Source organism: Marmota flaviventris, chromosome 12, assembly GCF_047511675.1.
Source record: "Marmota flaviventris isolate mMarFla1 chromosome 12, mMarFla1.hap1, whole genome shotgun sequence".
In the NCBI taxonomy this organism is placed as follows: domain Eukaryota; kingdom Metazoa; phylum Chordata; class Mammalia; order Rodentia; family Sciuridae; genus Marmota; species Marmota flaviventris.
In genome coordinates, this window is record NC_092509.1 from 43,219,377 (window position 1) to 43,246,639 (window position 27,263).

General features: G+C 33.5%; 1 protein-coding gene and 1 pseudogene across 3 annotated transcripts in view; both read left to right on the forward strand.

The window, feature by feature from the left end:
- Epc1 (enhancer of polycomb homolog 1) overlaps nt 1–27,263 on the forward strand; it is an 89,060-nt gene that overhangs the window by 46,374 nt on the left and 15,423 nt on the right. For all 3 annotated transcript variants that reach the window (XM_071599902.1, XM_027928477.3, XM_027928478.2), the window contains exons 2-6: nt 15,245–15,404; nt 21,994–22,139; nt 23,936–24,142; nt 24,503–24,651; nt 25,919–26,078. In XM_071599902.1, coding sequence (XP_071456003.1) covers nt 15,245–15,404; nt 21,994–22,139; nt 23,936–24,142; nt 24,503–24,651; nt 25,919–26,078 — 822 coding nt within the window. The remainder of the gene's footprint in view (nt 1–15,244; nt 15,405–21,993; nt 22,140–23,935; nt 24,143–24,502; nt 24,652–25,918; nt 26,079–27,263) is intronic.
- LOC114087107 (phosphopantothenate--cysteine ligase pseudogene) lies at nt 22,146–23,904 on the forward strand (annotated as a pseudogene).

Consider the following 27,263-nt stretch of genomic DNA (forward strand, 5'->3'; position numbering starts at 1 on the left):
TCGTAATCTAATCTTTCATAGAATTTAGTGTTGTAAATTTCATTTTTATTTAGGTGGTTATTTGATTATAGTCTTTTACTGTAGAACTCTAAGCTCCAAGTATTCTAGCATTGAAATTAAATGCCTCTCTTACCAAATGAATGACTGGATTGGCCTATTGTCAATTTGTTCACCTAACTCAGTGCTGTCTTTAGAGATTAAGAGCATTATTCCTATTGTAATTTAGGATTACATGAAGATAATGATTCTGTCATGTGGTTACTGTGTGATTGGACAACTCTCTTAATCACTTAGCCTTCCTTTTATATCACTTACCCTCATTTTTATCACTTAACAGAGGGAATTTGAACTAGGCAATCTATAACCTTGCCTCTGGCTTGAATGTTCAGTGGGTTTAAGGGTTTCCTTGAATGTGTTGGAAAGGTCAGACTGTAAACATATAATCCCCCAATCTTAGTAACTCTGTGGCAGATGTATTTCTGGTACTACATTCCCCTTTAGGTTGACTTGGGGGTTGGGTTCTGTTCTACATGGTCTCACCCCCGCCAGGATTCATATTGACAGGGCAGCCTCCATCCTGAACATTGCCATAGTAGAGGAAAGACAGTCCTGGTAAATCTCCTATCATGTGTCAGCTATTAAAATGCTCTGGTCTTGGGGCTGGAGTTGTAGCTCAGCAGTAGAGCATTTGCCTCATACATGTGAGCCACTGGGTTCAATTCCTAGCACCAGATATAAATAAGCAAATAAAATAAAGATCTGTCAACAACTAAAAAATATTTTTTAAAAAAATGCTCTGGTCAGAATTTCACTAGAAAAAGTTCCACCTAATTGTAGAGGTACCAAGAGGTACAGTCCTAGTGTATGACGAAAAGGCAGAAACAAAAATACTTGGCAAACAATACTAATGACATATCTGTCTTTCTGGTCGACCAAAGACTTGGCTTACCCTTCTCATAAACAAAATACACTCCTCTCCTCCCCAGTGAAATCAACTCAAAATCCCAATTATGACAGCATCAAACTTGAAGTCTCAGGATTTCCAGGTGATACATATTATTCTGTATATCAGATCTGGATGTGTTGCTTTTTGATCCGGAAATCTATGAATGAAAATATTATCTACAACTCCTCTACCCCAGTATACACTGGAATATTAGGAATAGGATAACTACAATAAATACTTTCATCTGTATAAAGGAAGATTGAGAGATGCATTGATCGATAACAATTCAAAAGGCCACCAAGCTGCCATTACAAGGGCCCCCACCCCTGGGTATGGGGAATATTCTTGTTTAGGCATTAAGTCTGCCCTCCTGGAGAGGCTACCCAGTCCCAGTGTGTTTGGGGGGGCGGGGCTGGGGGGCACTATTGGTAGTAATATCTTCCTTTTTCCATCATCTCTGAGCCTAACCTGAAGTAGACTGTGGAAAATGTGCCCTTTTGGGAAGCTAAAACACTTTATAACCTGCTTCTTGCCTATAAAAAATTGGAGACAGGGCTGGGGATGTGGCTCAAGCGGTAGCGCGCTCGCCTGGCATGCGTGCGGCCTGGGTTCGATCCTCAGCACCACATACAAACAAAGATGTTGTGTCCGCCGATAACTAAAAAATAAATATTAAAATTCTCTCTCTCTCACACTCTTTAAAAAGTTGGGGACATAAACATACTATTTAAATCAATCAAGATTTTGGTGTTTGGTTTGTTCGTTGGCAGCATAGCTTAGACTTCTAATGTGCTAATGATTCAGCTCAGTGTGCTAGTATTGTTTTGTCTTTTCTCCTAATGCTGTTACTGTGAACCCACTGAACTTTTGCTGGAAGGGCTAGGTGCTTAGTGTCTGTGTCTCTGTCTGTCCTCCCTTTCTTGTAATATCAGACTCAGAACACCAATTCATCATTTTAATGTTCAGGTTTTTTTGTTTTTTTTACCTCCTTCCCTAGGGCTACAGATTTTTAAAAGTTATAATAACTGACTTTTACCAAATAATTTGCACTGCATGGCGTGGTTTGCCATCCTTCTTAGCTTCTGAAAGGGTTCCTTGTGTCCTGATCTTCAAACCAATGGCCTATATTTTAGTTATTCATTTTTTAGTTTGTTTTCTTGTTATGAAAGTACCCCACTTCTGAATACTAATTTTTATTTATTAGCCGAAGCCAGATTATGCTGGGATAAAAAATAGACTCAAAGTCTTCAGTGGTGTATTAATATCAGAAGTTTTTTTTCTTGTTCATGTCACATTTGGGTTCATCATCATGGGTCAGCTGGAACCAGGCTTATACCACAGTTAACATCTCCAAAGTGATGAATAATTTTGAGGGCTTTGAAAGATTTCACATCTTTCACCAGCAATTAAATTCTATGGTCCACATGTAATATGGGTCACTTTGATTTAATTCATTGACCAGAATCAGTCTTATAGCTTCACCCAACCACAGGCGAGCCAGAAAGTAGAATTGTTCCAGAAATATTTGAATGCACTTTCAGTATTCATCTTTGTGTATTGGGGTAGGAAAGATGAGATGTTGTAGATTTTATACTATAATTCCTTGCATTTTTGGCTGTGTCTAACTGTCCTCTTGTTTTTAGAGAGCCTTTGTGAAGAGAAATTAGAAGTGTATCTTTTCTTTTTCTTTTGTACTGGGGAATGAACCCAGAGGTGCTTTATACACTGAGTTATATACCCAGCAATTTTCATTATTTATTATTTAGAGACACGGTCTCTAAATTGCTGAGACTGGTCTCAAACTTGTGATCCTCCTGTCTCAGTCTCCCAAGTCACAGGAATTGCATGTATCTACCAGTGCACCCGACTCTCAGCAGTATATTTTAAGTAGGCCATGTATTATCTGTTTATGTTTTTAATCTATTCTGTCCTATATAATGTATTCTGACCGTGATTTGATTAGGTTTTAATATAAGTTTCAATAACCATTTCCTTACTAGCAGGCATGCTGGGTTGATAAATATCACACTGAAATAAACTCCTAATTCAGTACTGGTGTTGTAACTACAGTCCTCTGCTACCATTTATTATTGGAAAATTCATTTGCCCTCAAAGAGTTAAAAAAAAAATTGGCACTGTCTGCCACAAGTTGTTTCTTTGAGATGAAATCAGATGTGATTACTTGTTTCTTGTTTAGACCTGAAGATTCATTCTGACCAAATTTAAGGTAGCTCCTAAGATGATTCAGACTTAACATGATTTCCTTAATATTTTTGTGAGAAACTTGTCTTAAATATTATCTGGAAATCTTTATTTATTTGAGGTAGTTCATCTCTTTTTTCCCATACCCAGGGAAGGAATTTTTGTGATGTCTGTATGAATCTAAGGACCTTTGCAAGAAGAAATGTAATTGCCCCTTTATGGCTTTAAATACCAACTAAAGAGATAGTGATTTAAATGTATTAGGACTAGATCTGCAACTACTGTAGGTATGTTGTTCAAGTTTTGCAAACATTCACCTCTTCCTCTCCTGATTGAAATCATTACGTATTTTGTTCTGTTTCCTTGGGGAAGAGGTTCAGGATTTATTTTAGAAGCAAAGTTTCTAAATGTTTCTGAGTTATCTCATCCATTTGGGATGACTTGTAGGGTATAACAACACTGACATGAATTGCTGACATTAACTTCCAACTTGATCAGGAAAGATTCGAGGACAAGACCTCCTGATGGTTTTTATGCATTTTTTTCTCTTTTTGTTTTATGTTTTAAAGTGAGTAGAAAGAGCTCATTCTCATGTAAAACCTAATGTGACTACTGTAGTCTCTAAATAACCTGGATTTGTCTCATAAAATTCTTAAATTCTGTGGTGGGATTTGATAATTTTTAGAGGTTGACAGTTATTTTATTAGTGATAGTCTGCTAATAAAAAGTTCTTAAATTTATTATATGTTTTGTAGATATATAATTATATATAAATTTCAAGTATATTAGTTCTTCAAATATTAGGTATTGTGCTGAGCTGTATGCATATTTCTTATCTCATTCTGTCCTTACAATGACAATTAACTGTACATAATTAGTAAATGGCAGAATTGGGATTCCAATGCAGGTTTCTGATCAGAGTGTGTGATGTTAAATAGGATACTTTTATATGCCTTTCTGTTTTATAGAGCATTCAAATATAGTATCAGAAACCTTTCTGTGCATCATGTTTATATTTTAAAAAAAGAATTTATGTTACCAAATAATATTAAGCAAATTAGAATAATTTGAAATTATGATTTGAAAACAAATCATCTACTGTGTTAATTAGTAGAAGAGAGGATGAGTTTGAGCAAATGAAGAAACATAATTGAATAACAAAGTTTTTGAGAATATCAGAGCCCATTTTATGGTCACTATATAAAGATATACTTCTATTACAAATACCCCAGGGTTTCATGGTTTTATTGAAACCAGGAAACTTAATGAAAGTTAAGAAAGGAAAAAAAATTATGTAAGGTTATTTTCAGTTGTATTCTGAATTTAATAAGTATGCTGTATGAACTACCACTTTTTCCTATATTACAGTTTTCCACTCATCTTAAACCTGCACTAATCTTAGCATTCATACAAACCTTAATGGTTTGGTTTTAGTTGGATAAAACAAAGTATGTAATAAAATAATTGTTACAATAGCTAAATCATGCTTGTACCATTGATTGGAAAACAAAATAGATAAATTTGGGGGTTTTTGTTTGTTTGTTTTTTGGGTTTTTGATAGAACAGGGCACGCTCAAATTTAGTCTATTTTGACACTGTATTTCAACTTAGTTTATCACATAAGTCCTTACATATAACTGGACTGGCTTTCTTGTGACATAATTTTCCCAGTGTTGTCCTTCATATCCAGCATGCCTGGACTTTACCAGCAGTTGAGCCTTATGAGTTCTAATCAAGTAGAAGTACTCCAAAGAGAATCCTGACATGAGTTAGCAAATCCACTCTTTTTTCCATAAGTTGACTATAGCTTCCCAGTGGTCCTTGTACCATGATACTATTGATCACCTCTTCAGCTGTTTAAAGTCCTTTTTGCTTCTCTCTTAGTATTCTGTACCAACCAGAACTCAGCCCTAGATGGGGAAAGCAAAAGAAGACAAGAAGGAGGAATTAAACCACAGTAGAAAGACCATGGGGTTCTGGAGTCAGACCTCAAACCAAATCCTACTTCTACCACCTCGGGCAAGTGACTTAATCTTACTGAGCTCCACTTTCCCTTACTAAATATATTCAGGGTGAAGATTAAGTATTTTAATGTAGGGTTAAATATAATGATAAAATTTTTAACTAATAAATGGCATTTCTTTTACATAAGAATCAGGTAGTAAATATTTTAGGCCTTACGGTCTCTGTCAGAACTACTCAATTTTAGCTCTTTCTGGCATAGAGCAAAAGCAGTTGTGGAAATATTTAAGCAATTGAACATAGCTATGCTCCTGTAAAATTATTTACAAAAACAGATAATAGGCTGGATTTGAACCCCAGGGTATAGTTCGCCAACCTCCAATTTAAATTCTTGCCCATAAAAGTTATTTGCAGTGTGAGTCAAAACAGACCCCCCTTTTGAAAAAACTGTAAAATATGTCATTATGAGTTCAACAGTATAAGGGGTCACAAGGTTGTGTTTCTCAAAATTGATAAAAGTCTGTGGAAGAGAATGCTTACCATAATTTTTACTCCTCTAAATTAAAAACTGGAACTCATGAAACATTTAAAAATATCACACTAACAGTGATCTAATAAATGGTTAAGAAATATGATTTTTGTGTGTGAGAGCATGTGTGCTGGGTATTGAACCTGGAAGCTCTTTACCATTGAGCTATAGCCCCCAGACCTTTTCTTTTTATTTGGAGACAGGTTCTCACCAATTTCCCAAGGCTGGCCTTGAACTCATAATTCTCCTGCCTCAGCCTAGTGAATTTTGGTGTAATGTAAAATATATGAGGATTGTTCTATAAAGAAATTATTCAGTGTTGAGAGCCACAGCCCAGTCAGAATGATGCCTGGCATTTGCCAGATGGAATGGTTGAAAGGTGACAATTGTGTTGTTTATCCCTCTATTTGTGCATTTGCCAAAATTGTTTAAGCACAGAAATTCCCATATAACCTAATGTCTCTGAAACTACTGTTCAGAAGATGCTGTTCTGAAACTATCTAGTTTAGATAGGGTCAGAAATATTCACTGATATGAAGATCATGCAGTTATTTGGAAACAAATATTTGAAAAGTACTTGTATTTCTTACCTGTGGAATCTATTGTTTTTGTTTTGTTTTGTTTTTTTGCTCTTGGCTCGTGAAAAAAGAAACTTGTTTTTGTGGTTTTTTTTTTTTTTCAATTTCAGAAAATTTTAAAGAAAAGGAATACTATACAGAACACTGAACACCCTTTACCAAGATACACCTATTTTGAACTCTTTTCCCCGTTTGCTTTATTGCTCTCTTTCCCTTCTTCTTCCTTCCTGCCTTCCCCACCCCAATTCGGTCCCCTCTCACATGCACTCATTCTTTTTCTCTCTTCCTTTGTGTGTGTCTCACACACACACACACACACACACACACCTTTTTTTTTTTTAAACCATTTGAGAGTACATAACCTAAAGGGTTGCTGCCTATATCGTATCATCATGGCCTGTACCTGTAAATATTTATTTCAAGGGATGGTTAGTCTTTTTATCATGTGTATTAAAGAATACATTTTTTTAATAGAGTGTGATTCTGTGTTAGCTTTGACTTGGCCATATTCTTAAAATAGAAAAATGACAAATTATAGCTCTGCCAGGACTACATTTGTTCTAACCCAAAGAATATGTTTTTAAGTGTCTGAAGGACTCTGCCACAGGAATCTTGATAGCACCAGCCAAGATATCTTACACAAAGTATTGTTCAATTTTTTTCAGTATAGTTACTGTTTTCCCCTTACAACAAATAAGCAATCTATGGTCAGTCTATGTGTTTTGAGATTTAAAATAGGAAACTTGTTAAGAGCTCTTGCTCTGGAGTAATGCTTAGGTTTAAATCCAGCTAACGTTAAGAACCTGGGCAAGTTTACTAATTTGTGAAGTGGGGTTGATAGTTGCTATATCTTAAGGTTGCTATGAACTTTAAATGAAAAAATGAAATAAGGTATGTGATACTCAGATCTGGCATATAATAAATGGTCGGTATTGTTAGCTATTACTATTTTAGTTCTGGGAATATGGATAATAGACTTAACAAACTCTGCGGGTTCGCAAATCAAAGCTGACAGAGAATTCACAAAATCATTTCCTCCAAGTTGATTAATATTTGCCCAAGGTGATTGACTTTCCTTTAAAAAAAAAATCTTGTTATTAAACTTGGTCGGTCTTGTCTTTTCTTTCTATACCTGTTATTCCTGCCCTTCCTGAAATGTGTGAGGCATGTAGTTTGGGAGCATGAAATCGCTATCACCAAATTTTTTTCTGGATTCTGACTTGGCTTAATTTTTTACTTCATAAAGAGTTCAACTGAATACGAATGTAGATGTTTTTAAAATCACCTCTGCTTCTGTGTTACCACTGTGATAGTACTCCATAATAGTTGTTGAATATTTTTTAAAAGAAGGGTATGTACTTGAGTCAAATTATAAAGAATAGAGAAGGGTGTAGATTAAATTAAAGACAGGGAGTATACAGGTGGGGTTTTGAAGTTTAGGGTAGAAAGTGGTAAAGTATTGACTAGAAGAATGAGATAGAGATAGATCATAAAGGGCCCTGTTTGTTGTGCCAAGAAAGCTTGAATTTCAACAGGAAAGCAATAGAGAGCCAGGGATTAAGTATGAGGGTAATGTGTTCAAACTGTTTTAGAAAGATAGCAGTAGCTATAAAGATAGCTGTAGAGGGTAGTAGCTATAGAGGGAGGCCTACTTGGGAGGCCTAGAAGTCAGTCACATGAGGATTACAACAATAACAACAAAACAGCTTTTTGGGCCTTTTTAAAGTTGATTTTTAAATTTAATTTTAGGGAAACATTCCATTTGGATTGTAACTTTTCCAAAAATAAAATGAGACTATTATTTTACTCTCTTTTTCTTGACTAGCCAAATATCAAATGAGCATGTAGGTGCTTAATAAGCACAGCACAAACAACCCTCTAGAGGGATGTAAGGACTACAAAAAGGGTCATAAGAAGGCAAGAATCAAAATTAAAGTTAATTTTGCTTAGGGCTGTTCTGGAATGTGCTACTTAGTAACTAGTAAGTCCTGATTATTTCACAAAGAAAGTAGCAAATTGAAAAATAGGTTACCCTAAAATGAAATTTTAAAACTGGACTGTTTTAGGTCTGGGGTTGTAGCTCAGTGGAAGAGCACTTGCCTGGTACATGAGGCACTGGGTTCAATCCTCAGCACCACATAAAAATAAATAAAATAAAGATATTGTGTCAATCTACAACTAAAAATTAAAACTGAACTATTTTATCTGTACCTTAGCAAAGTTCTTCCTTTATTATTTCATATTCTAAAAAATAATTTCAGAATATTGGGCTTTCAGTGGGAGGATAGATAGCAATATTAGAGGTTTTCTTATCATTTATTTCTTGTGGAAAATAATATTAAATTGCTATAATTGCCAAGTGTTCTGTCTATTCAGCTATTTTGACTGTTCACCCTGAGTTTTTTCAGTGTAAAAGCAAAGTATTTTTATTTATTTGTTTCTTTGTTTGCCTTTATGAAATTTTTATCTTAGTTTTTTATGAAGTCTGTTTCAAACCATGATAGTTTCTGGACCTTAAGTAAGTGATGCATACAGTTCATTGCTCATTTATTCAACAAGTATTTATTTGATACTTGCATGTGTTAGGCATGATTCTATACCTGGAATAAAGTGGATTTAAAAAATCAAGCTCCTGACTTCATGAATTTTATACTGTGATGAAAGGAAACTGATTATAAATGAAAAACCAAGTGGTCTATAAGGAGGTGATAGGTCCTATAGAGGAAAATAAAGCAGGATAATGGAACAGGGTGTTCTGGGATTGAGAGGATCCTTTCTTTTTTCTTTTTCTTTTTTTTTTTTTAAGACTTTATTTTAAAAATTGTCAGATGTTCAGTAAAGTTTCAGGAATTTTGTAGTGACCTCCCACACATACTACTCCACTATCTAGATTCTACCATTATTAACATTTTATTATGTTTGTCCTATCACCCATCTCTCCATCTCTCAGTTTATCTTATTTTTAAAATGCATTTTCAAGTAATTGCAAACATCAGCTCAAGTTTCCCTAAGTACTACATATGCATATCATCAAGAAGAGTTTAGTATTTGTTTACCGATTTTACCCTTTTTGAGGTCAGCAATTAAATTCACAAATAGTATATGTTAGCTGAATTTTAGCAAAATCATATATTTGTATAATCCAGACCCCCATCAAGATACAGAACATTATCATTATTCCAGAAAACTCCTTCATTCCACTTTTTAGTCATTTCCATCTCTGTTCCCCAGAGGCATCTACTATTATGAATTATTTCCACCATAGATTAATTTGGGTGTTTTACAACATCACATAAATGGACTTAAGTGTATACTTTTGTGTGCAACTATTTGTACACATTGTAATTTTTTTAAAAAATTAGGTGTTGCATGTATAAGTAGTTTGTTCCTCTTATTGATGGAGGACTCTTGACTATCCCATTGATGGACATTTGAATGAGTGCAGTTTGAGGCTATTTTGAATAAAACTTTATACATCCTTACCCCCAGATATTTTTGTGAGCTTGTGTTTTCATTTCTCTTGGGTAAATGCTTAAGAATAAAATTGTTGGGATATATGGATTATGTATGTTTGGTTTTATAAAATCTGCTTTGTCTTTTTCTCATTGACAGTGTATTGTGTTCTAGTTATTCCAAATCCTCACTGTCATTTGATATTGTCGGCCTTTTCTGTTTTAACCATTCTAGTGAGTGTATAGTGGAAGGATTTTAAAAGAATGACTTTTGACCAAAAAGTTTAAGGGAAAAGCTGTTTCTTTCACAGTTGACAAACAGCAAGGATTCCTGTATGACTAGAGCAGAGTGAGTGAAGAGCAGAATAGTAAAGGAACACAGGGAGATAGCAATGAAAAGGGAATTGTAAATCATGTGGAACCTTAAGGACTTTGGCATTTATTCTGAGTGAAATGGGAAATAATTGGAAGATTCTGAGTAAAGGAATGACATGATCTAACTTGTAATTAACAGAACTAATCTAACTAGAGAAAGGGACTAATTAGGAGGTTATTATAATGAGCCAGGCAAGAGTTCATTATATAGATGAAGAACAACTAGGGAGCACTTGCCAAAACAATGTTCCTTTCCTGAATAGAGTTAATGTTTTAGTTCTTGGAAATATCATTTGAAAACAACCCAGAAGAGAAAATGATTCAGCTCAGACCTCTTCATTGTTAGCAGTGGAGTCTAGCTCAATATGTACAAACAATCAGATTTAAACCTCTTAAATCTTAAATAGCTTTTTTAATGGAATTAGTCATCACTTATTATTTATGCACAAGGATTATATTATTACTGCTTGTAATAAGCTGTTTTTAACTTGGTGACTAAAAAAAGGTCTAAATGTCTAATTGTCATAATGGCTATGTTAAAGTCGTTATTCACTTTAAAAATTTAACAAATTAGTATAATTGTTTTGGAAACTGTGTTATAATCTTGAATAGCTCATTTTAGTTTTGTAATATTTAATACTGAACAAGTAGAAATGACTTTTTTTTTATGTGCTTTTATTTAGGTTGGTCCTTCTTATTTTTCTTTAGTGATGTTTTATAAGATATTAAGCACTGGCAATAAGCCAAAATATTATACTAGATGCTGAGTAGATTACAAAGATATTCTTATTTAGTCCTCAAATATTTACATTAAGAGAATACATTTTTGAAGGAAAAGATAGAAGAGTAAGTTAGACATAACTTCTAATTTTAAAAAGCTCACATTTTAGAGATCAGTGAATAATTATCACAATCTTTTAAGTATAAAATACATTACTGTAGCAGCACGAATCAGGGAGAGATCCTACCTCAGATAATTTTAAGATTGACTTGGAAGAAGAGTAGGAATTAACCCATGGTGGGTGAAAGCAAGAATGATGTTTTAGGATTTCCCAAATATTAGTGATAACGCCTCTTTAAAGCCAGTTAATAACTCTTTTGCAATTACTACTCCTGCCTTTAATAGACCATAAAAAGCTACCTGAAAAGGCAGTGTGGTTTCCTGGGGTAAGCAAAAATAACAGAGGGGAATAAAAGAAAAAAGAAAAAGGTATAAGAAAAACTATATTTATTATGCACATAATAAAAATACATGGCAGGTAATTTGCTGGGGTTGGAGTAAGATAAGGAATCTAAATCTAAAATGCATACTTGGTTCTTTGCCTCTAAAGCCTAAATTGCCATTGCATTAGGCAGACTGAAGGAACAAAAGTGAGTATGTTTGGTCAGCGCCATAGTAGCAAGGTTCATGGAGATTGACAGTGTGCCTCTGAACTTCTCAAGGTCATTGCTTAGTCATTTCTGATGTGCTTTTTATTTTTTTAAATTATAGGCTTTTAAAAAATTTGTTAAATCATAAATTGTTTCTCTAATTCCATTCTTAAAGTTTGTATGTTAAAGAATTCCTTAAATGATTTTATTTGCTTTGTTCTGTAAAATCAGGCTGGTTTGAGAGATTATACTTGTTATTTTATGAAAAATTGAAGTTGATCATAGTATTTTGGTAATTAACTCTGGAAGTACAACTGAACCTAATTACTGAAAATATTGTATAATATAAAGAAACTACCCCTAAGTTATCATAAACTAATAAATGTTTTTCAAACCGCTCTTCCCTTTTCTTAAAACAATTTTTTACCTAATTCTTATTCCCACAAACGTTAGCCTACATGTCATGTTCTTCACTAGTGAAAGGTATACCAGCCCCCAATCTATTTCCTATAGATTTTCCTATTTCCATAATGCATTATTCTTTTCCTTCGTAGCACTTTAATTTTTACACTTTACCTCCCTACTGCAGTGTAAACATGTAAGGCATATTTATTTTACTTACCATGTGTCCCCAGTCACCAAGTTAGCACACTGAATAAACATATACTGTTAATTAATAAACAAAGTTAAGCCCAGATGTTCTGTTTTATATCTCTAGCTTTCTTTCTATACCATCACTTCTTAACTGTATTATAAAAGTTTTGTATGAGCTATTAATGAATAATTCTTTTTAGAAAAGTTGTTCTGTTTTCATGGATATAGACTACTAAAACCTTTATTAGACTATCTGTTGATAATTTGAAATGAGTATCCCAGGGAACAAAGTTTGGGGATGCTAGCCTATTCAGAGCAGAAAATAGATTGCTTTAAAACTTTCACTGATAGGTACTATGTTCAAGGAACTTCTGAACTTTTTATAATTGTACTTTAGAGTTGTATCATCTTAGGTATTTGATCAAGGCATTCAGTAAATAATTGAGTATAGAGCATATATTCTAATTGATTTGTTACTTGGCTTTGTAATTTACATCTCCCTGCTCAAAGCAAAAGCAATCCCGTTTTTCACTTAAAATTGAATGCTATTTCATGGAAATAAATGTATATAGATTTAGATTTTTGAAATACTTTCTTTACCTGAAAAGCTACACATACAACGAATGTAAAGTATATCATTTAGAAATTATCATTTAGAAAATCATTTAGTGTAATAAATTCAGATTTTTATGTGTAAAAAAAAAAAAAAGTACTGCAAGAATCATTTAGAAAATATGAGAAATAAAAGTATGAAAGAGTAAGTTTCAAAAGTGTGCCACCCAGAGGTACACTGTTAATCTTTTGGTATTATACTTTGAAATTATATGTGTATGTATGCATGTATATTTATGTGGGTGTACATACACCCGTGCATGCACCATTTAAGCACCATGCTCTGTTCTGGCACCATTTCAGAATAGTGATATTATAGCAGAAAGCAAAATAGACAAAAATTTCTGCTTTCATGATGCTTAGATTGGAAGTAAGGGAACAGGTAGGTGATGACAGTAAACACACCAACTATATTATAAGATTAAGTGCAATGAAAAAAATAAAGCAAAGAAGGGAATAAAAGTTAAAAAGTTGATTAGTTTATGTATGTATATGCTTTTAGACCTTTTTCTACATATTAGATATGTTCAATTGTGTCTTTAAAATATTAAATTTCCTTAACATACAATTTTCAGATTAGCCCTTTTACTCTATTATCAATGTCATTAAATATTGTACTTCTTAATGTGTATGTGTGTGAGGAAATCCTTTACATGACCCCTAAGAGTGCATGATCTGGCACATAAACCCCATGTACATGCAGTTGTCAACTATCCCACCTCACTATTCTCCAGCTACCCTGATATATTTGGTCTCCTCCCTTTCTCATAAACTTAGTACTTTGGGAGGAAATAAATATAAATTGTATAGGGTAATAGTTACCCCAGTTGTTGAGACTTTTAAAAAATAGAATAACTTAACCATTTTTGCTGTGTATTATATACATCTAGGACCCTTAGAATTAGAACCCTCTTCTTTGTTTTTTCATTGTAAATTTTCTCAAATTTTTATAAAAGTTAACAATACAATGAACATCTCCATACTACCCACCTAGATTCTACAATGGTTAATATTTTGCAGTTTTTTTCATCTATGAATCCTGCATGTTTTATGGAACTGTAGAAAGTATGTTGTATACATTATGACATCTTTCCACTATATACCATATATAAAGGGGAAGTATTTTCTTGACTGTTGAAGATATGAGCAAGTTATTTATGTGAGATGTACTATACAACATAAAACACATATAAGATTTTTAAAGCATTGAGTATTCACTGTAATATTGATAAGCAAAAGTTTTATTTCATAGTTGTGAAAAATGGATATAAACGTAAATAAGTGATTTTTTACAGAATATTATTCATATGCAATGTCATAAATGATAACTAAACCTATGTAAAACTTTTATTTCATTAATAGGGGAAAGATAGCCATCATCTACCAGGTATTGGGTACTTATTATATCTTAGGCATTTTTTCTTAACCACAATCCCATATGGTAGGCATATAATGTACATTTACAGATAATAAAACTATCCTGGGAGATAATAATTTTTCACAAGTCCCAAAGTCATTGACCTAGTAGACTGTGGAACCATTTTTTGAATCCAGGGTATTATTTACAGAAGTCATGTTCTTAACTACATAAAAATAAAAACACTATTACTCTTTAATAAGATCATACATATATTCATGCACATATATTTTCGAAGAATATATGCATTCTTAACTGGGACTACCTAAGAAGACTGAAACTTTTCATACTGTTGGAATAATGTTTTTCACTAGTGATACATTTATGTAATACACAGGTACCTATAATTGTTTAATAAAGTATATGCCAAAATTCAGTGTTGATATAACTGGGTGAGAACAATATTTTTATGGCAGCTGGTACTAGTATCAAACTAATAAAACCTTTCTGGATGGTAACAACCAAAATTTAAGCATCTGTTATACTAAATATTTTACTCACATTTATCTTACTTAAAATCTCCAACCAACTCTGTAGATTGCATTTATCTCTTACTGGAGGAAACAGTTTTAGAAGACTAAAGCTTCTTGCCAGGAGTCAGTTTGTTTCAGTGTTGGAGTTAGATTCTAATCCATGCGGCCTGAGTCTAGGTCTAGGGCACAACTCTGCTGCTGTCCAGGAAAGGCTCTGGTAGTTGATAGGAAAGACAAATGACCAGGATTTTAATCTGTGTCAATTTCATAAACTAAAAATGGAGAAGATAATAATTTCTACCCGTCTTTGTAAAGATTCTATCAGTTGATTTGTTTAAAAGAAAATTCTAGATTTACAAAGTACTGTATGAATAGATTTGAATCAATAAAATAATTTTTATACACAGTTTGCTTTCTTCATGTAGTAAGTTCAGATATTTTCTTTCATCTCAGTTTTAGTAAACTTTTAAAAAATCTTTATAACTCCATTTGGTGTAGTACCTTTTAAGTAAAGGTGCAGAAAAACTGAGGAGTCAAGTGTTTGTAGCAAAATCTTCTCATTTCTACTTAAAATGTTTACACCATTAGTTGTATTGTTAACACCATGCTTTCAAGACCTACTACTAAAATATAGCTGTTTTAAAAACAAATGAGCAAAAACCTCTGCATGACTATATTTTCTATTTGCTGCTCCTTAAATACATAAACTTACATTATTTCCCCCTCTTTTTAGGAACATCATCTTCAGCGGGCTATTTCAGCACAGCAGGTATATGGCGAGAAGAGGGATAACATGGTTATACCAGTTCCAGAGGCAGAGAGTAATATTGCTTACTATGAATCTATATATCCTGGGGAATTTAAGATGCCAAAGCAGCTCATTCACATACAGCGTAAGTAGTTACTTTTTTTAATGATTGTTATTTTTTCATATTTATATAACCTCACAGATACCTGCTGACTAACATCAACTTGAGAGTTATTAGACCACATTTTCTCCTTCTAAAATGGTTTTTGAGATATCTGACCAAAAATTATTAGCATTTTTCATCATAGACTTTCAGTTTTATTCCACTATGGGATCTTAGGCTGCTTTAGACAAATAGGATAAAGAATATGCCTCAGAATGGAAATAGTTTTCTTTCTTTTCAGAATTAATAATATTAAAAGTGTTAACTCTTAAGTCAAATTTAGCAAATTTTTCCTGTAAAGAATCAGATAAAAAAATATTTTAGACTTGGGGTATCATTCATTCTCTGGCACAACTATTCTGCTATTGTAGTATCAAAGCAGCTGTAGAGAATACATAAACAAATCAACATGTCTGTGTTTTGATAAAACTTTATTCATAAAAATAGGTGGCAGGCCAGAGTAGGCCTATGGGCCATAGTTTGCTAAGCCCTGGTGTGTTTTTTTCTGCTAGCAGAGTGATATGCTAGTTTTTAAAACTTTAATGTTCTACTTGGGAATTTGTTTCACTTGGTATTGTTAGTTTTTTTCCAGTAGAGATGGTCCTTTAATATCTACCATATTTGGTGATAATGAACAGAGTTTGTAGCCTTAGTATATTAATATGTCTTAATATATTACTATATCTTTATTTTTAGGGTTTTTTATTTTTATTTTTTCTAATCCATGTAAGCACATTGAGAACCAGTTTTAACTAATTCTTAACTCATTAGCTAGTTTTCTGCTTCTTTTAACCCTTTCCCTATATGATTCATTTTTTTCTGTCCCAGATTATAAACACTGATTTCACAGTTTTTAAATATAAAAGCCAAAAGTGTAGTCCATTTTGGCTTTTATATATTGACATTCTGATTTTTTTTAACTTGTGATTTTTTTTTTTCATCATTAACTCTTTGGCCTAACAGTATTCATTTCCTTTAAAAGAAGAATTTCTCCAATTCACTAGGGGTTTCTTTATAGTAAACCACAAGCAGTTTGTTTTAGTTGTACACTCTTGTTTAATTACATTTAAGACATAGACACAGGGTCTGGCATGTACCTGTAGTCCCAGATACTCAGGAGGACGAAGAGGGAGGTAATTTGAGCCCAGGAATTCACAGCTTGAGTAACACAGTGAGACCCTGTCTCATAACAGATCACAACAACAAAATGAAAAAAGAGACAACATATTAAATTCTGACTGTATAATTATGAATTATCTTGGGAGTCTTTTAGAGCTCCCCTGCTTTTTTCCTTAGTTGCATGCCTTTAATTTCTTTTCTTGTCTTATTATAATGGCAGGCACTTTAGTACTATGTGAGTAATGAGAGTGATGAGAGCTAAAAAATAAGAGTGGCAAGATAACTAATATCTTTGCCCCATTTCTACTATTAGAAGGGGATAATTCAATGTCATTAATAAATATGAAGTTAGCTCTAGTTTTTTCTTTTTTAAAAATTTGTTCTAATCAGTTATACATGATAGTAGAATGTATTTTGACACATTCGTTATACACAAATGGAGCACAACTTCTCATTCCTCTGGCTGTGCATGGTACAGAGAGCTGTAGGGTTTATTTATTTATTTATTTTTATGTGATGCTGCGGTTTGAACCCAGTGCCTCATACGTGCTAGACAAGTGCTCTATCACTGAGCCACAACCCCAGACCCTGTAGATTTTTTTCATGTGGTTTCTTATGAGGTTGAAGTTCCCCCTAGTTCTCATACTGAGAATTTTTATCATGAATGGATGTTGAATTTTTTCTGCATGCTCTTTTAGCAACAATTGATATCCTGTGGTTTTTTCTTTTTCTTCTTCCTCAGCCTGTTAATATGGTAGGTTACACTTATTGATTTTCAAATATTGGACTACACTTCCATATTTGGAATATATCATTTTTATGATTTTTTTTTTAGTTGTAGATGGACATAATACTTTTATTTATTTTTATGTGGTGCTGAGGATTGAACCTAGTGCCTCACACGTACAAGGCAAGCAGCGCTCTACCACTGAGCCACAATCCCAGCCCCTCAGACATTTTTTCTCATACATTGGATAGAATTTTTGCTAACCAAGGATTTTTGCATCTCAGTTTATGAAAGGTCTCAGTATCTATCTTGTCTGGTTTCAGTATCAGTAATACTGGCATCATAGATGGAGCTGGAAAGTGTTCTTTCTCTTTTGTTTTCTAGAAGAAATTGAATAAAAATGATGTTAATTTTTAAAAATTGGTATTAGTTTTTGTTTTTTAATTTTTAGTTGTAGATAGATATAATGCCCTTTTTTGGTTTATTTTTATGTGATGCTGAGGATCAAACCAGTGCCCCACACGAGCTAGGCAAGCCTTCTGCCACTGAGGCTACAACCCCAGCCCTGTATTAGTTTTTAATATACTAAAATAAGGAAAAGCTATAGTGCAAATTTTTACAAAGGTAAAATTAAATACAGGCTGCTAGGTGATCTAGTAAGTTGTTCTTGAATTCTTTAGGAATTCTATAATTATATGTATAGTGTATATGTATAATTCTTTAGGAACTTTACCTAAACAAATGAACTGGTTCATTTCAAGTACCCCAATTTCCAGTTTGCTCCTAAACTAATGTTATGCAAGCTTGGAGTTTTTAAATAGATAATTTGTATTCCCTGAAAAGACTATGATTAAATATGTTTGGGAATTTGCATATTTTGTTCCCCTCCCCCAGCACCCAGAGTCATATGCATATTAGTGCTGTTTTATAGGCTCTTACAGTCTTGAGATATTCAATTTATTTAACTTTTAATCCATCATTTTTCAGATCTCTTTATTACATGTTATGTATCAACATTTCATCAAACATTAGTTGGAAAATTTTACCCCTATTATTGACCTTACCAATAATGTTTGCATCAAAACTGGTGTGAGAAATTCCTCCTCAGCGTCAGGGATTATATTCTGTCCCTAATCCATATTTTGTGCTATTTTTTGAACCCAGATATCGTTTCACTATTTGTGTCTTGCATTTTCAGAATGCTATTTAGAGTTATGGACATATCCACCCAATGTACTCTTAGTTTGACCCATGAAAGGCACTGTTAATAGACATTCATATCATTGCACCTCTATTATTAGACTCTAAATATAGTAACTCCTCCTTATTTATAAAGTTTCAGTTACTCATGATCACCCATGATCTGAAAATATTGAGCGGGAAATTCCAGAAATAAACAATTCATGAGTTTTAAATTATAGTTCATCCTTCCTGAGACATAAAGTGTTCCTTTTTCTGACGTATCCACACTGTGTATACTACCCCTTCATTAGCCATTCATAGGTAACTAGGTTATCAAAACAGGTGTCACAGCATCTGTGCTTTTGTTCAAGTAACCTTAATTTTATTTGATAAAAGCCCCAAAGGACAAAAGCAGTGATGCCAAAGAGAAGATATAAAGTCCTTCCTTTAAGTGAAAAGGTGAAAGTTCTCAACTTAAAAAAAAATCACATGCTGTGGTTGCTAAAATGTATGATAAGAATGAATGTCCTGTCTGCAAAATTATGAAGAAGGAAGAAGAAATTCATACTAGCTTTGCTATTGCATCTCACACTGCAAAAGTTAGGGCCACAGTACTTGATAAGTACTTAGTTAAGTTGGAAAAGACATTAATTATATGTTTTTTTTACTGTCCAAGGTTTTAGGCATCCCCTAGGGGCCATCGTCCACATTTTATTTCCTCATAAAAATATCTAACCGATTTTTATGTATTTTGTGTTCTTTTCCCTTAGACTTATATAACAGATTTACATCTGTGAATCACATCTAATACTGGTTGGTTTTGCTTTTGCTTTGTGGTTTTAGGGATTGAATGAGGAACTAGTATGTACATGCTAGCCAAGGACTCTACCATAAAGCCACAACACCCTCAGCATGTTGTTGTTGTTGTTTTTAATTATACATAAATCTGGGTTTATCGGTATTTTAAAGAGTCATTTCTATTATTTAACAACAACTGACTAGGTAGGTCTCATTTTAATTGACAGAACCTAATTAGGTTTTTATCATCCCTTTCTTTTCATTAACGAGTCCAGAAAGTCTACAGCAATACTATGTCTAAGGCAATGGTAAATATTGCTGCATCTTTATCAGCTCAGGTTGAGCTGTAGTTGGAAGCTGCAGGTTCACCTAATGCTAAATTATACATTAATATCATCCTAAAGTAAATTTTTTTATGAGAGCTTTGTATAGTCTAAAGTAGATCTTTACATGTTAGCTTTGCTATAGGATTTTAATATTCTCTAACAAGTAGCGTCATGTTTATTATTTTAGAAAATCCTCTTACAAAGGTAAGAGGACTTTGTCATATCCTTTCAATGGAAAAGACATTGAGCTCCCTGATAGATGTGATAGAAATCTTACTTTCTAGTCTTGCTTCAGTTGCCTGATATGTTGAATGTGATTTGTCATTGATAATACAATTTATACCAGAAGTATGTTGTTGTTGTTTGATGTAAAAATAAAGGTGATACTAAATAAGCTTTTTCAGTTTTCATGAATAGTTAAATTTTGTGATTGTGATTTGATCTAAAGAAAAGTAAATTTTATGTGGAGGATACCAAAGTATATTGTATAGATGAGATCCTAAAAATATTCAAAATACAAATGTTGGAAGGCAGAACATTGGTAGTTGGTCTCTGTGAATTTGGCTTTCTGGAATATCTGAATTAGCCCTCTTTAGTAGAACTTTTCATAATGACAGACATAATCTTTGGTGTTTAGTACAGAATATCCACTAGGCACATTAGATATTTAGCACTAAATTTTACATAATTAATACAAATTCAATTAGCTACATATAGCTTAGGGTTACCATATGGGACAACACAGATCAGAATTAATTTGGTTAGGAACAAAAAGAATCAAGTGTTTTTAATCTAACAGTTTCAGTCTCCTTAAAGATTTCCAAAAGCGTGTTTATGTATAGTTGCAAACAAAATGAAATTATGGAAAATCATTCAGAGAGACTAATATCTAGAGATTTTTATAGGGTCTGAATATCTACTTACTTAAATCAGGAATGTTAAGTAAGTGGTATAGGTCAAAGCAGAAAATAAAATAGTTTAATAGTACATTTAATTCTTCATGTATATACTGGATTCCTCTGGGTCAGTTACTATGTTAAGCTTGAAGCATGATGGCTGGTATTTGGTAGCCAAATATTTTCCTCTTAATCTATCACAGACTTTACTAATGGATGACTGGTTTTTCATAACATTAGAATACTATTAATTTTCAAGCAGAGATGACATACAAGAGGAAATATGTTACTTTATTTCCACTTGGAGATGTGGAGATAAAAAGAGCACATATGCTTCCCCTTAAAAGAGATCATGGGGAGGTACATGCTTAACAAGTAGATTATAAAGTATATACAGAAAATGGTATGATAGAAAGAAAGTAATCTGGAGCAGATTTTTTTAACCCGTGTGCCATAACTTTTAGGTACATGTCTGAATTGCCTGTAATTTATATAACATAGTGTACACTTTTATACAACCTATTTTTCTGGCATGAGGCTTCCTAGTTTCTACTAAGGAAAGTTAGGAATCACTTATTGGGTGAGGGACAGTCAAGAAAGGATTCCAAAGGAGTGATATTTGACTGAATATTAAAAACATTAAATAGGCATTGGCGTATTTTGTGGGTAGTCAGAAAACAGCTAATAGCACACTCTATGAAATATATAAAGTTTAACATTGCTGGTTCATAAAGTACAGATGACATTAGAGAGACTAGGTAAAAAGATCCTCATACCATTTTAGTGTATGAGTATTTAGACTCTAAGGGAGAAGGAATTAACCAAGAGAAGGGCAGGAAATATTTTTATATCAAACTATTTAATATTTTTGCTTATATCAATAACAACCTAGCTTAATTTGGATAAATAATTGAATGGCAAGTGATTCTTGATGACAGATCTGTGAAATAAACCTCACATTTCCATTGTCATGATAGTGATTCTCAAGGAGAATAAATCTCCTTGGCAGGAATGCACTCACTGACAGCTGTCACTGTTATTGGTAGTGGGTTTTAACACTTCATCTTTAACTACCAGTCCCTAAGCTTTTGGTAAAGTAGTTTAATGATCTGTAAGATAGGACTTAAAAATAATGACATAAGGACCTTATCATTTTATATTATGGTAAACTATATGAAATTGCTAATATGTGATTTTTGAGCTACAAAAATGGCATTTCCACATGGTTCCACCAGACACATTTAATAATCCTTTGATGTTTTTAGTAAAGGACTTCTAGTTTATTTGCTTTTAGAGTGGGTGGAGGGTATCCTATTCATTGTCTTTTATCATTTTTATCTATTTGTAGTAAAGATGAATATGAATAATATATCTGTGAACTTAGATTGTTTGTGGCTCTGAAGCAAAATCTAAAAATCTTTTTTCCTTAGAAAATCCAGGTCTTGCTTTTATCCAGACATCTGTGAGAAGTTTTTGTTGATGAATTCACACAGCAAATGATTGTTTATGGTTTCTTCTGTCAGCTTTTAGTTTGGATGCTGAACAGCCTGATTATGATTTGGATTCTGAAGATGAAGTATTTGTGAATAAATTAAAAAAGAAAATGGACATCTGTCCATTGCAATTTGAGGAAATGATTGACCGTCTAGAAAAAGGCAGTGGTCAGCAGGTACAATTCCATTTTCATATAATGTATGTATGTACTGTGTAAATGCCTATATTTTATTGAAATTGTGTGATCCTGAAGGGAGCTAAGAGAGCAGGCTTTGATGTTTAAAAAGTATGAATTCAGGGGCGTGCGCAGGGAACTCTGGCACTGATGGAGGAAATGGACCTCGTCTCCGAGTTCCCCCAGCCTTCGGGTGCTGCTTGCTCTGCCGCGGTTATGGCTCGCTTCGCGGCCGGGCTAGGCACACAGGGCCGGTGGGTGGTGTTGGTCACGTCAGGCGCCACCAAGGTCCCTCTGGAAGCGCAGCCAGTGCGCTTTCTGGACAACTTCAGCATCGCAGCGGCTCGGTGCAATTTCGGCCAAGGCCTTCCTGGCTGCAGGCTACTGGGTCCTGTTCTTGTACCGCGCTCGGTCCTCTTTCCTCTTTGCCCACCGCTTCCCACTTCAGACCTGGCTGTCGGTCCTGCGGCCTTCTGGCCCAACTAAGTCCGGCGTGCTGAGCCTGGAGGCCGAGGAGAATGCACTCCTGGGCTTCGCTGTGGCTTTGAGGAGCTACCAAGAAGCAGCGGCTGCCGGCACCTTCCTGGCTGTAGAGTTCTCCACTTTGGCAGACTATTTGCATCTGCTGAAGGCTGCTACCCAAGCCCTCAGTCCACTAGGGCCTTCTGCGATGTTTTACCTAGCTGCGGCCCTGTCAGATTTCTATGTTCCTGTCTCTGAAATGCCTGAACACAAGATCCAGTCATCTGGGGACCCACTGCAGATAACAATGAAGATGGTGCCAAAAATGCTTTATTCTTTGGTTAAAGATTGGACTCCCAAAGCCTTTATAATTTCCTTTAAGTTGGAGACCGACCCCTCTATCGTAATTAATCGTGCTCGGAATGCTTTGGAAGTTTATCAACATCAACTGGTGGTGGCTAATATCCTTGAGGCAATACATTCCTTTGTTATTATTGTTACCAAAGACTCAGAAACCAAGTTATTGCTATCAGAGGAAGATGTAGAAAAAGGTATAGAGATAGAAAAGAAGATAGTGGATAATCTTCAGTCTCGACATACAGCTTTTATATGTGACAAAAACTGAACTAAAAAAGTTTTATAGGATCAAAAATTGTTCAGTGGACCAGGGCTCTTATAAATGGAAAGAACAAAGAAAATAAAGGGAAGGTAAAAGTTGTGGTGTGCAGGCAATATGGGCTGGCTTTTTAAAGTGTGAAATCACTAATATAATTTGGGAATTATATATTCTGCAAAATGTACATCAAAAGTAGCTGAACGCTGAATATCCACCTACTTCATACTGTAGAAGGGGGATTATGGTTGCATAAGTGGTCATGCTTTCAAGATCAAGTATTTGAGTGCCTACTCTGTGCCAGGCCCTGTGCTGAGCTATGAGGATTAAAATGATGAATAAATATGTTTTGCTGGGGAAATGGACATATAAAAAATTAAGTGCAATAAAATGTGTACCCACAAACCAAAAAAAAAAAGTATGAATTCATATCTCATCTCTGCCTATTATTAACCTGTATAATCTTGAGCAATATCTTTAAATTTCTCTGTGCCTCAGTTTCCTTGTCCATAATGTAGATGATAAATTTCATTGTATTATTGTGAAAATTAGATAAAATAATGAGTGTGCTTAGAGCACCTAGCTAAGTGTATAAGGTACAATATGTAAGTTTGCTATTGTATAATACTGTTGTAGTTTTGATTATTGTCATTTAAATTGAGACATAACAATTTTGAACCCTATATATTATATGAAAATGACACAGTGTTTTTATATTTAGCCAGTCAGTCTGCAGGAAGCCAAACTACTGCTAAAAGAAGATGATGAACTAATTAGAGAAGTTTATGAATACTGGATTAAAAAGAGAAAGAACTGTCGAGGGCCATCTCTTATCCCATCAGTAAAACAAGAAAAGCGAGATGGTTCCAGCACAAATGATCCTTATGTGGCTTTTAGAAGACGTACTGAAAAAATGCAGACTCGAAAAGTAAGTGACTTTGGATTTTTTTTTTCTTTAAATCTGTAAAAATTATTTATAGTAATTAATCTCAATTCTTTGATTTAATTTTTGTTAAATGTGTCTCTTTACAATTATAATGAAAGATATAATTGAAAATGAGTTGACCTTAAGATTTACTGTAGAGCTGGTACTGGTATATTTTAATGTTAATACCCTTAAAAATCTTATACAAAATTGATTTCCTGGTGATCCATACTCTCTTCCAATGTCTTTAAATTCCAATTAACCCTTCAAATGTATACATTCTTAAGTATCAGTAACTTGGCTCACAGTGCTACTAATTAGGAGTGCTTATTGACATTAAACAAGCAACTTTAATATTTGCAGAATCGCAAAAATGATGAAGCCTCTTATGAAAAAATGCTTAAGCTGCGTCGAGATCTAAGTCGGGCTGTTACTATTCTAGAAATGATAAAAAGAAGAGAAAAGAGTAAAAGGGAGCTATTGCACTTAACACTGGAAATTATGGAAAAGAGGTAAAGTATATTTTAATAGTATTAGGAAGTATGGTAGCAGTAGCATTTTGGTATATTGAGTTAATTTATTTCCTGAGCAATTATCTGTAATTACAGAATATATACTTTTAATAATATAAACTGTTTAAATGTGTGATGTGATACTAAGCTTGTATAATTTTACATGTATTCCTGTCTTTATTTTCTTTAAAAGTGACTGGGCTCACTAACTGTGAAATGTATCAGATATTTCTTTCCATTTTGAAATCTCTTTCATTTGTTCTTACTTGTTGTGTATAGGGCTTTGAGAGAGAGAACATTTTTGTATTTTGTTTTATTCACTTGATAGTACTAATTATTTATATGTATGTATACACACACTTTTTAAATAATTGGGTTTTGTTTGTTTTTGTGGTACTGGGGATTGAACCCAGAGCCTTGTGCATGCTAGACAAGTACTTTACCAACTGAGCTATTTCCCCAGCCCATTAAATAATTGGTGGTTTTAATAAAAAAAGTAAAGAAAAGAAGGGGGAATGGTAGTGAGGTACACAACAAAAACTTCAAGTCTGACTGCCATATTTCTCAGTAAGAAAATCACTGTTTAATTTTTCTGAAAGAAATCACAAGAAATTTGGGTTTTAGTACAGACAGTTACAATTAGTAGGAAATTTCTCAACACCATTTTATGCATTAATTTCTACTTTTCCACCAATCTTTCACCAAAATTGTTAAGGCAAGATTCCAAGTATTCTTTTTTCCCAGTGTCATTATGTGTCAAGAAAAAGCTATGAGACAAAAAAGTAGAAGGAAGAAACAAAAGGATTATTTAATCTTTAATTTTAATAGACATTCAGCAAATAGTTCAGGTTTAACTAGACTTAATTACCTTATGTCCAATTGATGTTTATAATTATATTTCAGTTATAAAATAGTCATAAGGATTTATACTTTCAAAAGTAACTTTTTTAAACTTTATTTTCCTCCCAGCTTTATTTAGGTATAATTGACAAGTAAAGATTGTACATTTTTGTATGTTGATCAGAAGGTATGAAGTTGTGGTCATAAAATGAATAAGTTCTGAAGACCTAATGTACAGAATAGTTAATAACAATGTATTGTATTCTTGAAATTTGCTTCAAGGAAATCAGACCCCCCTACATACTGTGAGGTGATAGATATGTTAATTAGCTTCATCATAGTAATCATTTCACAGTATGTATATTTATCAAAACATCACATGCTCTTTGTATATCATTGTTTTAAACTTCGTTTTTTATCATTTCAGGTATAATTTGGGTGACTACAATGGAGAGATCATGTCTGAGGTTATGGCACAGAGGCAGCCAATGAAACCTACTTATGCCATCCCCATCATCCCTATTACTAATAGCAGTCAGTTTAAACATCAGGAAGTAATGGATGTGAAGGAGTTTAAAGTTAATAAGGTGATTAAACTTTTTTGTGATAATAGTATCAGATAATGGGATGATATTTTATCATTAGAATGAGAATAAAAAGTAAAAACACAGCTGGGCACACTGGTGCAAACCTGTAATCCCAGCACCTCAGGAGGCTGAGCCAGGAGGATCAGGAGTTCAAAGCCAGCCTCAACAAAAGCAAGGCACTAAGCAATTGAATGAGACCCTCTCTCTCAATAAATTAGGGTTGCGGATGTGGCTTACAGTCTAGGGCCCCTGAATTCAATCCCCATACCCCCCCACCTCCCGCCCTCCCAAAAAAGTAAAAGCACATAAAAAAGACCCTACCATGAAGTATGCTGCTTATTAAAAAAGCAGAAATTTGTAATTAAAACTTTATTTTTATTTTGGTTATTTCCTTATAAAGGTAGAGTTTATTACTATATCTGATAAAAGGAGTATTTTACTAGTAGTAGGATTATCAGGTATTGAAGTAATACAAATGAAATATGAAGGGTTAGGGAGAAATAAGTGAAATTTATCTTTTGTGAACACATCTATACGTAAGCAAAATAAAAAGTATAAATAGTAATTCAGGTGTATCTCTTTAATAGTTTGTAATATAGATAGTACATCTAGAAAGTAAGGGTTATACAAGAATTTTTCCTTTTACTTATATAAAGATATGATCCATGGACATTAAAATTTTATACTTAATCTAAATTTTATGTTCCACTTTTATAATTTAACTATGCCTTTAAAATTGAATGGCTATTTTCCTACTTTTAGTATTTTAAATCTATGGTTCCCCTATCTGACTCTCCTGTGTGGTTTTCCCCTGCCTGAATCCAGTGTTAGTTACCCTTCAGTTATATTTCCAGATTAAACTCTTATTTAATTCTGATATTACTTTTCTCTCTATGTGCCAGAAATATGAGCCCTCACACTTGCAGGTACTTTAAATTCCTCTAAATTAAGACAGAATTCTTAAAGGGACTGTTTCATTTTAATTATGTTTTAAAGAAAAATGGTAGCTAATAATGTAGCCATTACAGGAGACCATTTATAATAACTTTTGAATAATGTTTTGCTGTGCAATTAGCTTTCAATTCAAGTCTTTCTTCTCAGTACAACAGTAGAAATTGTAGAAAGATACTTTATAATTGAATAGTTAACTTTTCCCAGTAAACTATAATACCATAAATTACATAA